The sequence below is a fragment of the Hipposideros armiger genome, unplaced genomic scaffold, assembly GCF_001890085.2.
Source record: "Hipposideros armiger isolate ML-2016 unplaced genomic scaffold, ASM189008v1 scaffold_14, whole genome shotgun sequence".
NCBI classification, from domain to species: domain Eukaryota; kingdom Metazoa; phylum Chordata; class Mammalia; order Chiroptera; family Hipposideridae; genus Hipposideros; species Hipposideros armiger.
The window spans coordinates 4,705,462-4,721,483 of record NW_017731364.1 but is presented as its reverse complement, the minus strand read 5'-3'; the positions used below and the strand labels follow the sequence as shown (position 1 = coordinate 4,721,483).

The following is a 16,022-nucleotide window of genomic DNA, read 5'->3' as shown; positions in this document are numbered from 1 at the left end:
ATATCAAGATGAGAAAGGGCAATGAGAGAAATGTGTCAGCCACAGTTTAGTATCACCAAGAAGCACGGTCATGGAGTTGCCCGTGACAAGAGTGTTAAAGGAATAGCCCAGATGTATAGTGCCACTTATGGAAGGAAAGGAAGGACGGGACAGTGTGCCTGAGGAGCACCAGAAAAGGCTTTCTTGAGGGTGGATAGTGTACTGTGGGAAGATGGCCGCCCTCCTCTTGGCCCTGGCAGAGGGAACCCAGCAATCCGGAACTGTAGGGAAAACCGCTATCTGTACTTGGCGAAAAACTGTGCATTGCCTACAGCACACCCTTTCCCTTCACCAGATTCTGGTTCTACGAAAGCTGTTTTACAACTCTTTGTAAATCGTAGCTAAGTATAGTTTACTCAGTCTTGCCAGGTAGTTTCAATAGACTTTCCTCCTCCTTCTGCCCACCTCATGAAAAAAACAGTTTCACTCCTTTATTCAGGATTTATGCTGTTTTGACTTTTCCTCTGAACCAGTTATAACATCTGCCTGGTTCTCTCATATGAATAAAATAGAGTCCTTAGCACATGTTCATTTTTTTATATGAGAATCATGATCTTACTTTTTTTCCTAAAAATCACCCTTGAAACAGAAGTCTTACCTCCCTTCTGCTGAACACCTCCCAAGTGGCCCCAAGCCAGCTGACCATCCCTTCTGGGAGGCAAGAAGCCCATTGGCCTGAGATTTGGGAGGCACAGTGATTTCCCAACAGACGCAGGCAGGACTTTAAGCTTCAGTCATGACCTTCGTCACCATTTACAGCGCACTTTACATACCAGCCTCTGAGGAAGTGCTCCATGCTTAGTAATCTCATTTGATCCTACAAAGACCCTGCATGGTAGCTTTTCTTATTCTTCTTTTATAAATAATGGAACTGAGGTTCAGAAAGATAAAGCAACTTGCTCCAGTCACTCACAAAGTGCTGAGGGAGGAATTTGATCAAAGTCTAGCTCTTAATTCCAAGACTACCTGACCTTGGCTTTAAATCAAGTTCCAGAATGTATGTAGGATTGAAATTTAGCTCTTCACTAAACATGGAGAGATGTCCAAGGAGCAAGTAGCTTCCCCAATCTGAGAGGGTTTTCAGAGCTCCTCCATGCTCCCTCTCTCTATTGCTGCCACTTACTGATCTTCAGATCATACCACCCCTGATCAAATAGAGCTTGATTTTTCTCTGAATTCATGATCTCCAACCTCAGCATGGCCAGCATGGAATGTAAATCCTACTCCATTCTACTGGCTACTCCCTCCTCCACTTTCCCCAAAGACAACTTCAAACCTTCTTGGCTTAAACCTCCTCTATTAAAACCTCTCCCCCTCAGCCTCCCTCCAACATGGCCTTGCATCCTACTTTGCAGAAAAAAACAGAAGCCCTTTCATGCTTTCACTATAAACTACCCCCAGCTACACCCCCTTGCCCCCAATCCTTCTTTCTTTTGACTTCCTCCTGCTGAGGTTATTCACTTACTTATTATCTCCTTTTTAGTATATTTAGTTTCTCCCTTATCAACTAATTTCTCCTCATTACTTTTTTTTTTATTGTGGCAAAATACATATAAAATATACTATTTTCACCAATTTTAAACGTATGGCTCAGTGGCATTAAGTGCATCTATACTGTTATACAGCCATCAGCACCATCCACGTCCAGAACATTTTCCATTTTCCCAAACTGAAACTCTGGGCCTATTAACCAATAATTCCTCCCTCCCCGCAGGCCCTAAAAAACCACAAACCTACTTTCTGTCTCTATGAATTGACCACTCCATGGTACCTCATATAAGTGGAATCATACAGTATTTGCCCCTTGTGACTGTCTTCCCATTGACTTTCAAACACACTCAATTCTCTTCAGTCTAAAAAGTGAAAACAACAAAATCTGACCCTGGAACACTCAAATCTCTATAGCAATTTCCCCATTTTTCTCCTGCTCTTCAGAACCAGACCTCTTGAAAGAATTATCCAGATTTTTCTTCCCCAGTCACTCCTCCATACACTCCAATCTGGCTTCTGGCTCCAGCACTCTCCCAAACAGCTATTGCAATGGTCACCAGTGGCCTCCATTTTGTTAAAGAGAGAACAATGCTTTTCAATCTTCATCTAAGCATCTGCTCTGCTTTCATTACCAAAAGTCCCTGCATAGGACTTCTCTATTCTCTCTACTCTCTCCTCTAGTGCTCTCATTTGGTGCTACTGTTTCATTGACACATAGATATAGACGATTCACAAATTCTCATCTCCAGCCCAGACTTTTCCACTAAACTCAGTCCCATTTGTACAACTGCCTGCTTGACAACTCTTCGCAGATATCTAAAAGGCAGCTCAGATCAACTGTATCCAGAACCAACCACCTTTTTGATCTCTACCCTCTTCCCTGAACCTAGCCCTCACAACCCAAAACATCTTTAAGTACTCCCAATCTCAGTGACTTCTAGCCAGCCAGTTATACAAGCCGGAAACCCAGTTATACCTGTGGCCTCTCTTCCTTCACCTCTCACATTCAAGCCAATGCTAAAGACCATTGACTGCATGTACCAAATAGCTCTAAAATCCAGTCTTTTCTCATATTCACCTGTATTTCTACTCTGTTGCAACTACCAGCATTTCTAATCCACAGTCCTGCAAGAGCCTCCAAACTGTATTTCTCCATCCACTGCAGGGCTTCTGATCAGGTGAAAGCTGGGATGTTAACAGTATGCAAGTCTGGCCATGCCACAAAGAAGAAAACTTGGCTCCTTCTTACTTTCAGCCTCATCGCCCCCCCCCCGCCATACACACTCATTTCTTCCTAGGTCCTTGTGTCCCTGCTCCCTTCCACACATGGCCTTACCTACACTGTTGCCTCTTCTTGAAAAGCTCTTATCCCACCCCTTTTGCCTTCTCCTTCTTTCCTACACAGCTAAGTATCCCCTCCTTGCTTTATCTGACTTTGCTGACTAGGGAAAATTTCCCTTATGGGCTCTGGTAGCACCCTGACCCTCTCATTTGTAGTTCACTGTTACAACTTTAAATTTCATTGTATGATTATTTGATTGTATCTGTTAGCAACACAAGAATAGGACTGAGTCTGTTTTCTTTACCATTGTGTCCTCCACACCTATCTCAGTGTCTGCACACATAAATGTTAGAGAAGCTAATGTTTACTGACATAATGTGCCAGGTACTTAGTGCATTGCATGTATTTCCTCACTTATTCTTCAAAACAACCCTATCTGCACAGAAGAAATTTCACCTGAGAGTTCATCAGGCGAATGGTAGTTTTCGTGCCCACATCCTGTTGAAAGTTGGCTGTTGGTGCTCCATTAAACCTCAGGACTGCGTCATGATCATCTATAAACAACAAGAACAAAGAAAAGAGGTCATAAGAACCCATCATATACAGAAAGAAACGTCTGGAGGGAGAGAGGGCAGGGAAAAGGGAGGGGCAAGAACATAATACTTCCTCATCTTTATCCCATCATGGTATACAGGAAGAAATTATCATGTTGGTATGGTGCAATCAGGTAAAATTCATAGACAGGTGACCCCCCCTGTCTACCTGACCACTGCAATCCATACAATAACACCAGCATGCCTAGCCACAGCAGAAAAGTGAACAGGGCTAGTGGAATCACTATCGTGGTTATCAAAGGAGGAAAACTAAATACTCTCTTGCTATCATCAGTAGGTCACACTTCTAAAAATAAAGACACTACCATAAGCTTGGTTTAACCCTGTAGCGCTATGAAAAGCTTTCGGTGCTCAGCAAATGGGAGGGATTCACGATGGCATCCAAGACCACCCCCTACATGTTCCATTTAGGAACCTGAAGCCCAGAAATGGTCACAAACCTGGTGGTGGCAGAGATGGAACAGAAGGTCATAGAGCTAAACTAAACCCCATATTTTCTATTTAAAAAGAAAAGCTTTTTGTCAGAAACGAATGTTCTGAATCCAGCCAAGATCAAACAGAACATCTTTAAAAATCTCCTCACTCCCTGGCTCCACAGAGCTCCCTGTCGTTGCAGCTGTTTAAGCAGAGTTTGGAAGACTTGGAGAAATTGACCAGCATTCACCAATTCAATGGGGGAGGGAACTTATGACTTTTAGGATCCATCCCAACCCTAAGCCTCTGTGATCCTATAATGACAGTTCATCCCAAGCTTACTTGATCAAGCAAGTTTGGGGTTGACCACTGAAATATGTACAGATTTGGAGGTCAGCCCAATCCTCCATGGTTCTATTTCTCTCCATGTGGGTTTATTTTGGGTGGTTCTTCATCTACAAAGGTGGCATCAGGAGGAAGCGGGGGATGGGCATTTGGCTCAATACAAGATGATCTGAAAGGGGAATAGCAACAGAAATTAGGGATGAAAGCCTCCCTCTTTATTTTAATTCTAATATATATATATATATATATATATATATATATATATATATATATATAAATACACATGAAACCTCAGGAATCTAGACATCTCATTCACAAAAACAACCCTATCCTCAATCCTAGGACAAAATCTTACCAAAGCATTTGAAAGTTACATGACATATACATAGTCCAAACTTTATCAGCTTACAGGGCAGGTACACTGAACTGTAGATAAGGCAGGAGGTACATCTTTACACAACTCAGATTACAACAAGTTTTTTAGAATCAATCACTGATTTCAAAAGTGACTGGTTATAATCATACTAGAAATGCAGATCCATCAGAAATTTCACTTAGTCTACTTTGCTGTCTCACATGTGAATAAATAATTAACCTGAGGGTCCCATTATGAAACAATGACAAGCTCAAGTGAAGCACTAGTTGGGAGTTGAATAAAAGGACTATTTTAAAAGTTGCAGGTTTAAGGAATTCAACAAGGAATGGAGCGATACTCAGGGTTGGCTAAAGCCTTGCAAAATGGAAGGCTATAGGAAACAGCGGCCACCACTTCCCTTTAACTTGGAATTAGAGAGCAGAAAAAGATGCAAACTAGAAAAGGAAGAAATAGTGCACCTCTGTACGTATATGACATAACTTCATGCCTAGAAGATTCAACAGAATCAGCTCATTAGTAAATTCATAAATATATCAAAATCTACTTCCTCCAGGTATGGTAATTCTAAATAGCTGGAAATTATGATGAAAGAAATTTCATCACAATTCAGACCAAACATTTTTTATATTTTCAAATTAGCTTAATGAATCATATAACCATTTGTGGAAGACTACACTCTGATTCTGGTTAGGGAAACTAGATCATATAGATCAGTGTTGGCAAACTAAGGCCCAAATCTGACCCATCCCCTCTTTCTGTCAAATTTCATTGGAACCCAGCTAGGCCCATTCATTTACTACTGCCTATGGTTGCTTTTGCATTATAAGAGTGGAGTTGAGTAGTTGTCAGAGACACTGGATGGTTTCAAAACCAAAAATATTTACTCTCCAACCCTTTACAGGAAAAGTTTGCTGACCCTTGACATAAACTATCATGCTCTTTGAACTCCTCAATCCAAGAGTATGTTCTCAGACCTCACTCTGTCCAAGAACTCTATCTGCCCAAACTCCATCTCCCTTTGCCTTCCATTGCATGGTCTCCTGGTTCTCCTTCAGCCCTTCTCACTGGCCTTTCTGATCTTTTTTTGTACTTGTCCCTGTTCTTTCCGAGTTGTTTCAATGTAAACTTTTCTCTATGTTTTCGCATCAGTCCTCTTTTCTGGGCTACAACTATCACCTTGATACAATAAACTCCTAAATCTGATTTCTCACACTGACCCTTCTCTAGAAGCAAATATCCAACTGCATAGATATCTATCCAGGGAAATCTGCAAACACTTCAAACTCAGCACATCCAAGATGGAACCTGTCCCCTCCAGAAGCATGCTCCCCTGTGATATGCTATAGGCATATCATGGCTCCTGGGCTAGAAACTCTGGCTCCTGTCTCTCAATCAAGGTCATTTCTAGTTAGACACCAAGTTCTGTGTCTTCTACCTCATGATGACACTCAAATCAGACATGTTCCTCCCACCACCACTACCATTGCTCAGACAGGCCTGGCCCATCTCACCTGGGTACGGCAATAGTCCCTGATAAAAGAGAGATGATATAGCAGTCCTCAAAGAACGGGGGCACAGAGAAGTGAGAAATCTCTCCAAACGCACATGATCCCATCATTCACTTGCTCAAAAGCCTCCTAGGGCTCTCCGTGGCAAAAAGAAGGAAACCCAAAGTCTTTATTGTGACTCTCAGCATTCTCTAAGAGCTGAATCCCTGCCACCTTCCTGGCCTCATTCCTCAGCCCTCTATATTCTGTGAGAACCCACATCCCATTCAAACAGGATTATCTGTGATGCCCAAATGCACTCTGCACTTCTTCCTGTGCAGCCTTTCCTCCTTGCTTTTGCCTCAATGCTGAATACTCTTCTGCTTTCCTCTAGTAGAGCAAGGAAGCAAGGGATTTTTTTTTAACCTGACAAGGGATACATCATAGCAAGTTCTATTATAAAGTTATAATCACTGTGAGGCACAACAGCAGAAGCGTTAAGTACGGGGTGGGGGGGGGGCGCCTTTGAGTCAATGACCAGCTTTCGAGCCCAGTCTGCTGTCAACCAGTTGTGTAATCTCTTAATGCCTCAACATTTAGCTTATCAGTAAAATGGGACTAAGCGTATCTGCCTCCCAGGATTGCTGAGAGTATGAGAAAAGCCAGCAAGCCATGTTAGGCACACAGCAGGGACACAGTGAGTGTCACCCCTATTGGTTTTAAAAATCTGCTATTATTTGAAATGAAAATTCAAACAAATCTAAGATACTTTATATGCATGTGTATCAAAAATAATTGAAAATGACTGAAAGTAAATGAAAATGGCTGGTGTGTGGGCCTGCTAGAGACAAAGTATGTATTACAATCCCTGTGGTAAACAATTTTGCAGTGGTTAAAGAAAGCGCCATAGAAGTTACCTTACTTTGGTCTTCTAGCCCCATTCCTGAGATTATTTCCCCTTGGAAAGGCATGAGTGGTCATTTACGTTATCTACACCAAAATCTTGTTAGCAGTACTATTTGAAAGAGCGAACAATTTGAAACCATCTGATATGTTCAATACTTGGGAATAGGCTGGACAAATTCCAGCCAGCAAGGCTATGGGCTTGGCATGCTGCCTGATACTCACACGTCTTCAACAAAAAGGCCCTTCCCTTCCCTCTTTGCAGTCTAGGTTCCTGTTTAGTATTGTTGATAAATCCATGAATGAATAGAAGAACAAATGAATGACTCTTAAAATATTTGTTAGACTAAATGCCCAGAGGAAATATCCTATAAAAAGTAGAATATATGAAGACTAACATGCAATTTTTGTTATATCTCCAGATCAAAGTTCTTCCATGAAAATATATATTTAAAACTATAAGTGCAGTCTACAGAAAAAGATTATTTTAATTAGTTTGGTTAAATCACTCTAAACTTTTATGGAGTGCATAAAAATAAAGATTATAGTTCCGATTCATGGAAGTATCAGGCTGTGACTTAAATAAACTTCAACACAATCCCGGCAGGCAGACAATGATAACTTGACATGAAGAAAAAGATCAGCTAACACTTGGAATTACCATTATAGAGCAAAAATGGGGATGAAAGAAAAAAGATTAGTTTCATTATGGATGAACAAAACCCAATCACATGTACTTTCTTGAGAACGAAGTCTAAAAGAAACCGAAAAAACAAAAATAGAGAGTGGGACTAGTTATCCTGGCAGCTTTTATTAGTAAGTGCTGCCTGTTTGGGGAGGTACAAAATGTGATCTCACCACTTCTTTCTGCTCTAGAGAATCCAATTTGGATCCACTTTTCTTCTTTTGAGAGCCTGTGCTTGGTTTCAGACCATTTTCCCTGGCAGTCATATGCAAGAAATAAAAAAAGGAGACATATGACCTCACCTGCTGCAGCACCTTCCAGAGCCTGACAGAGAACAAGGCTTCCTGTGCTTTGCTTTCTTTAGGCTGATTCATTACACAATAATGGAAAACATTCTCTCAAAATAGGAGAACTAAGGAGTCTTAAGCAAACTGTAACTGTGCTGTACACATGTTTACAAGGATGGATAGACTTTCTATCTTTATTAACTATGAAGGATTTCAAGAAAAGCAAATTGATATATGTCAACCAGTGCCTTTTGAACCTTTTTTTGAGTCACTAACCCCTCTGAGAATCAACTAAAAGCTATGGACTTTCTCTCTGGAAAAATGCACAGACCAGCTTACACATATACACACACATTATACATGCACACTAATCACAGATATTTTTGCATGCAAATTTAGGGATTCATGAATCCCCTGAAGCTGATCCACAGTATCCAAATTAAGTAGAGAAAAAAAATCCAGATATTTGGCATGATGAAGTTAAAGAAAAAAGACCAGTGGATATGTTTTGTTTTTCGTTTGCTTGTTTGTTTTTTGCTTTTTTTTTTTCTGAAAGTAAAATCGAGCTTTTCTGTTTCACAAACTAGTGTAGTCATGTGATTCCTGGTGCCCTCAGCAACATATTATGGGTGTTGTCTTCATTAGCTGCCATCTGTCACAAATGTGGTTTTTTGTTCTAAAATGTCCATAGAATCACTCTTTACTTTGCTATGTGGCCATCAACTATACCACTACCATCTACTGCTTTATCAAAATCTGAGACCTAGAAGGAACCTCGGAGACTATCTTGTCTGACACCATCATCTCCCAGATGCAAATACTCTGACCCGCACAGGCTCTGACAGAGTGCTGCTCCAGGAGTCAGGAGACCTGGCATCTGGCTGGCTTTGCCCTTCCAAGGTGGGAGGCTGCCTAAGCTATGCCCCATCTACTTGGGGCCTCCTTTCTCTCACCTGCAAAGTGAGGAGCTGGACAACATTACTTCTCAAGTCCCTTGCTACTCCAATATGCCAGGATTTTGCATCTGAAAGTTCATCTAACTCAGCATCTTTACACTTTAAAAATTTTATTTATTATTTCATGACATGCTAGAAAAAAATAGAAAACAAAGCAAATAAAATAAAAATACTAAAATTACCCATAACTAGAAAGTCCTAACAATAATCAGACAAGAAAAAGAAATAAAAGTCATCTAATCTGGAAAACAAGAAGTAAAATTATTATTATTTACAGAAGACATAATACTATTGGGCTGTCGAAAAAGTCATGACATGTTTTTGCAACGAAAAACAGAAAAAATACGTCATGACTTTTCCGACAACCCAATATATACAGAGAACCCTAAAAAGTCCACCAAAAAACTATTAGAACTGATAAATAAATTCAGTAAACAGGATTCAAAATCAATATTTAGAATGTGGTTGCATTTTTATACACCAATAATGAACTATTAGAAAGAGAAATTAAGAATAATCCCATTTACAATTGCATCAAAAAGAATAAATACCTATGAATAAATTTAACCAAGGAGGTAAAATACCTGTACTCAAAAAACCATAAGACACTGAAGAAAGAAACTGAAAAGATACAAATAAATGGAAGCATATACCATGCTCATGGATAGAAAGAATTAACATCATTAAAATGTCCATAGTACCCAAAGCAATCTATAGATTCAATGTAATCCCTGTCAAAATACCAATGACATTTTTCACAGAACTAGCACAAATAACCTTAAAATTTATATGGAACCATAAAATATCCCAAAGAGCCACAGCACTCTTAAGAAAAAAGAACAAAATTGAAGGTATCATGCTACCTGATATTAAAATATACCTGATATAAAAACAACATGGTACTGGCATAAAAACACACATATGAAGGTCTGACAATTAAGATCCTAGAAAAACTGCTACATACCTCACTGCTGACTATTACTATGGTCATCTTTGAAATACACCCCTTGGGGAGCTATGCACTGATGTCAGTGCCTAGTTCACACTTCAAAGCAATTTTGGAACTCTTTATCTGGAATGGCCATCAGAGCTGTCATCGTATTACCCTTGATGTCCTGAATGCCATCAAAACATCTTCCTTTCAATATTTCCTTTATCTTTGGGTAAAGATGGAAGTCATGGGGGCCAGATCAGGTGAGTAGGAAAGGTGTTCCAATACAGTTATCTGTTTACTGGCTAAAAACTCCCTTACAGAAAGTACCATGTGAGCTGGTGCATTGTTGTGATGCGAGAGCTATGAATTGTTGGCAATAAATTCAGGTCATCTCACTTTTTCACATAGCCTTTTCAGCACTTCCAAATAGTAAAGTTGGTCAACTGTTCATCCAGTTGGTACAAATGCATAACGAATAACCCTCTGATATCAAAAAAATCATTGCAGCAAGTTCACGAACTTAATTGTCAGACCTTTGTATAGCAATGAAACAGAATAGAGAGCTCAGAAATAAACCCATGCCTATATTGTCATTTAATATATGACAAAGGAGGCAAAAATATACAGTGAGATAAAGATAGTCTATTCAATAATTGATGTTGGGAAAACTGGACAGAAGATACATGCAAAAAATATGAAACTGGACCACCTTCTTACACCATATACAAGAATAAACTCAAAATGGATTCAAGACTTAAATGTGAAACCATAAAACTGCTAGAAGAAAACATAGGCAGTAAACTCTTTTAGTAGCATTTTTTCTGATCTATCTCCTTGGGCAAGGGAAATAAAAGAAAAATAAACAAATGGAATTATATCAAACTAAAAAGTTTTTGCACAGCAAAGGAAACCACCAACAAAACAAAAGGACAGCCTACTGAATGGGAGAAGGTATTTACCAATGTAACATCTGATAAGGGGCTAATATCCAAAATTTATAAGGAACTCATACAACTCAACACCAGAAAAACTGGGCAGAGGACCTGTACAGACATTTTTCCAAAGAGGACATCTAGATGGCCAACAAACGTATGAAAGGATGCTCAATATCACTAATCATCAGAGAAATGCCTATTAAAACCACAATGAGATATCATCCTATATCTCAGGATGGCTGTCAGGATGGCTATCATCAATATATCAACAAACAACAAGTGTTGGCCAGTGTTCAGAGAAAAGGGAACCATTGTGCACTGTTGGTGGGATTGAAAATTAGCACAGCCATTGTAGAAAATAGTTTGGAGGTTCCTCAAAAAATTAAAAATAGAAATACCTTATGACCCAGTAATTCCACTTCTGAGTATTTATCTGAAGAAACCCAAAACACTAATTTGAAAAGATATATGCACCCCTACCTATGTTCATTGCAGCATTATTTACAATAGCCAACATATAGAAGTAATCCAAGTGCCCACCAATAGACAATTGGATAAAGAAGATGTGGTACATATATAATGGAATATTATTTGGCCATAAAAAGAATGAAATATTACTATTTGCAACACATAGATGGACCTAGAGAATATTATGCTAAGTGAAATAAGTCAGACAGAGAAAGACAAATACCATATTATCTCACTTATATGTGGAATCTAAGTAACAAAAATAAATGAACAAACAAAACAGAAACTAGAAAAGCGGGCCCAAGGTCAGTGTTTTTCAATTGTCCTTAAGCCAGAGTTGACACAGGGCCAGCTAAAAGGATGTGGATACAGTCTTCCAGCATCTTTATAAATTAGAATAGCTTTATTTTTATTTGTTTTAAATATTGGTGTTCTACTAAAGATTTCATTTGAAAACAACTGAAATTGACAATTGAAAAAAAACACTGGCCTGGGCCCACTCTGATAGTCCACAGAGACATACCACAGTCTCCAGTGCTGTCTGCATGCCCAGCTCCTCCAAACGACCACTAGCTGTTCAGATAACAATCTCAACACCCCAGAACTCACCTATTTCTCGGCCCAGATGAGAGTATTTCAGAGATCCCGCTGATGAGACAATAGCACACCTGCCCCATGGCCCAGCCTTGGTCCTAATGTTCTCCTTAGGCAGATAGCCCCCCCATTCAGAGGTGTTGAAGGGAAAATCTGTGGCCTCTACCATGGATACATTCACTTGGTCCCGGAGGTGGCAGAGCAGGGCCTCTGCACTGAACTTGACACCAGGCCCTGGCCCCTTGTAAGACACTTTGTATTTGTTCATGTTCATATAATTCTTCCAGATCTTCTGCAGTCTGGGGATAAGGTCTTTGGAAGAGCTGTCCTTGTTCCACACCTGGAAGAAGGCCTCTGGCTTGCTCTTGACTGAGCCCCTGGAACTGCTGAGGGTCTGGCTGCCCCTGTGGCGGTCCTGAGTGATGTTTGAAGGTACAGACTGGGAACCAGACCCCACAGCCAGTTTCTCCAGACTCATCACCTGGAATGCCTTGGTTTGCAATTTAAGGGAATCATAGTAACTCCCTTTCTTCTTCTCCTTCCAGATACAGATGACTGCAAATAGGAGAAAGACCAGAACACAGCAGCTGAATTTTTTCTTCAAGTTGGTGTGAATCATAATGAAAGATGCATTCAAGGGAGCCACTCTGCTCTGAGCAAGAAAACAAACCTAAAAAAAAGTAAGACAAGGCAAAAAATGATGTCAAGAAAATCTACAAGATGTAGGGTGACAGGCAGAGCAATGGATTCAGAGTAATGAGACAATTCCACCCCAGGTCTACCATCCCCCAGGTCTGAAACTCTCAATAAAAATCACCCTCAGTTTGGGCTTTGAGTGTCGAGAACAGTCCTCAGACACCCTCTTCTTCTCTGTGTTCTCCAGTAGTCCTTTTTACACCTTAAATCTTCGTTTCCTCTTGTCTTGGTCTAGCTCCCCAACTGTACTCTGAGCTTCTTGAGGTCAGGAATCATATCTTACACATCATTTTGGTTCCTAGAGCCTCACATTATCTGTTAAATGAAGGCATGCATGCTTGAAACACTAGAAGAAAAGAAGAGCAGGCTAACTGGTCTACATCATAAGAACCAAAGTCCCTAAAACTCCTCAGGAGTTCAGCAACCTTTTAAAATTCCCAGAAAGAGACCTCTCACCATAGACAATGTCATAGCTTTGTGATGCCTCTCTCTATGGGCTGTGGTGTTAAGACCCCTACATGCAAAGAGCAAGGGTTAGCTTCACAACATAACATCACTAGCCATGAAGTTGTTATGATCTCCATCTTGTAGATTAGCCACATGAGGCTCTGAGAGGCCTTAGCCTAGGATCACAGAACTGAGTAAATGGTAACATTTACATTGGGTGGCTCAAACCCAAGTGCATTTGATTCCATAACCCATGCCCTTTTTACTACATCCCATACACAACTGCTGAAAGCTCTGAGAAATGGTTTTCACTAAGCAAATAGAGCCTGAACAGTTCCTCTTCGTGTCTGGGTAAAGACCTACTTTATTTTCCCACAATTTATTGTGTACTGAATGGAAAATGAAAAGACTTTGAACTCAAACAGTGTCTGTATCTTTTGGAAAACATTTAATTCTTTCCTAAATAACTGAGTTTTTTACTGTAATGAGTCTAAGCAATCACCCTCAGGGTTTTGCTAACCCACTAGGGATCTGCAGTCCTTTCCCATGAAGCCCGCTTCTAAGGATATCAGGTATAAGGTAGTATGAGTACTGGATGGGGTATTCACGAAACCAAGTTCTCATCCCCATTCTCGGTGACCTTAAGCAAGTCACTTAACCTCTCTGATGTAAGTTGGGTGAGAAAACTAAGGAAATCAATTTCCTCAGACATCCAACACCGCTAATCACATGATTATAACAGCTGAAGAAGAACTAGAGAAGGGAAAGTAGCATTTAAGAAACACCTACTATATATACTATATATATGGTAGATACTTTACCTGCAATATTTCATTTAATTTTTACTATAACACTATGGGATAAACATCAAACACCTCATTTGAGGAAATGTAAAAATTGACTTCTATGAAGTAAAAAATGTGATAAAAGACAGTGTGATAAAAGACAATGAAGTCAGTGTTGACCAAATGGGACTCAGAAATCAGGGTCACTAGAGAGTCAACACAATCTGCCAGACAATTACAGAGAAACCACCCTCACCATCAGAGCTACAGCAGCCATTACCCATGTACACAGTTTACCACTCAGGCAGTCCTTTCACAGCATTAGGTCTGTGAAGTCCAGGATAACCCTGTACGATAAGCGGAGCAAATTTTATCGGTTGCATTTATAGGTGAAGAAACTGAGGTTTTGTAACTGTAAACAATTTTCAAAGTTGCATGAGTGACTTGGAAATGGTAGAGTTGGGACTTAACTTGATGTGGATGAGTGAAATGAAACAGGAACTAGTGAGCTAGAACCTGATTCACTGTCTAAAGAGCTGAAGCCCAGAAGGGGCTGGTGTTCAGCTTCCTGCCAGCACCTACTCTCCATGGTTGAGTTTCCCAGGAAAACTGCCAGGCATAACACAGACCTGCAACTTTAAGACAGCCTCAGCCTTTAAGTCCTGGGCCCCATCATGGCCTCAGGGCACTCGTCTGAATCTTCACATCAGGTCTTCTGACTCTCTTGAACACCACCCTCTATTGAGGCCCCAAGTCCACCAGCTGGCTGGAGCTTCTGGTCCTAGGCGCTAGAGCTTCAAGACCCTCTTTCATTTCTCAAGCTGCCCTAAAGAGACGGAGGCTGAAGAAGTTTCATCTAAGCAGCCCAAGCTGAAAGAAAGGAGTAGCAAATTTTTCTCCCCAAGGTCTCTGGGAAAATACCAAGCTCTAAATTTTCCGGTCACACCCTGACTGACTCCTTAAGCTTCCAGGCCTTTGCACAGCTGCAATCTCTCCCCTAGTCCGTTTGCCTGGCAACCAGACAGCATGACCTTTCTGCTTCTGACCTCCTGTGGAGTCCACCTCCCCGTTAGCACTATTCTGGCTCAGTCCTGCTCACAGCTAATGTTTAGTAATGCTTGCTTTTTATGTTGACCCCCTGCCAGAGGGCAATTCCTGGCTTATTTCTGAAACCCCAATGCCTAGCACAGTGCCTGGGGAAAAAATGGTCATTTAATAAAGGATTGTTGAGTGGATGGGACTGCATCAATGAATCCTTACAACCCTCGCCAGACTTCTACAAGAATACAATAACAACTCATATTATTACCTACAGAGAACAAGTCAACACTAAACCAACAGAAAGAAAATCCCAGCTAAAGTAAGGCTTCCACCTAGGTCTACCCATCACTATACATGCGGCAGTCAAGGCAGGGCTTGGCACGTAGTGGGGCTCAAAACGGGTGGATTGATTTACAGAATAACATCAAATCTTATATTTATAGTGCACAGAAATAGGCAAGCCATCTATCCCCACTCCTTAATGAAGCAACGAAAGAAAAAAAAAATGCACGAAAAAAAACCAGCAAAGTTGTAGCTAGACATTAAGACCCTGCAACTCCTTGTCAGCACCCTCCACCATTTTTTATTCAGGAATGTACCCCTTTGCTGCCCCCAGTGCCCACACCTCCAGGTGTTTCTTACCTGCTTCTGGCTAATACCCCTGGGGCTGCAGGCCCTCCGGGTCCTCAGGGTCTAGCATTATTCTCCATGGAAGGGATGTTTGCTTTATTGGGTCTGGAGGCCAAGGCTCATTTTTCTCAGAATGATAAAAAAACATCTGCAAAGGCATAAAAAATAAAAAAAAAGAAGAAGATGAAAAAGATAAGGTAAGAGCTGTTTTCCAGCAGGGGCCGTGTTAAAAATTAACAGGATAAATAGGCATTCCTGCTAGTCTACAGCATGGGCCCTGGCCTAAGGCTATGGCTCAATCCAGGAAGCCCACAACAGCTCAGAAAAAGACAGATAAGAGCTATTACAGGTGTAGTGCTTGGGGCCTCAAACAACAGAGACAGCCTAGAAATGGACTGACACTAGATAAGAACATGCTAGAAAGATGAAGCAGGCACCACAAATCCAACAGGGAGGTAAGCACTGGTTAGTCACTGGTTTGGGGAAATAGATAAACAGCAATTTGGGGGAGAGTGGAGTCAGTTCATCTCAAAGTAAACCCTAGGCAGATTTTTTAAAATTATTTATTATCAAAGAATATTTAGTGATATGTGAAAGTTCAATCAGTATGTTA

At 40.6% G+C, this 16,022-nt stretch overlaps 1 protein-coding gene across 11 annotated transcripts in view; it reads right to left on the bottom strand.

Moving 5' to 3' along the window:
* Positions 1 to 16,022, bottom strand: part of ST6GAL1 (ST6 beta-galactoside alpha-2,6-sialyltransferase 1) — a 107,992-nt gene that overhangs the window by 12,364 nt on the left and 79,606 nt on the right. For all 11 annotated transcript variants that reach the window (XM_019669203.1, XM_019669240.1, XM_019669185.1 and 8 more), the window contains 3 exons: positions 15,422 to 15,557; positions 11,826 to 12,480; positions 3,269 to 3,366 (listed from right to left, as the gene is read on the bottom strand). In XM_019669203.1, the coding sequence (XP_019524748.1) occupies positions 3,269 to 3,366; positions 11,826 to 12,429 (702 nt within the window). In that variant the 5' untranslated portion in view covers positions 12,430 to 12,480; positions 15,422 to 15,557. The remainder of the gene's footprint in view (positions 1 to 3,268; positions 3,367 to 11,825; positions 12,481 to 15,421; positions 15,558 to 16,022) is intronic.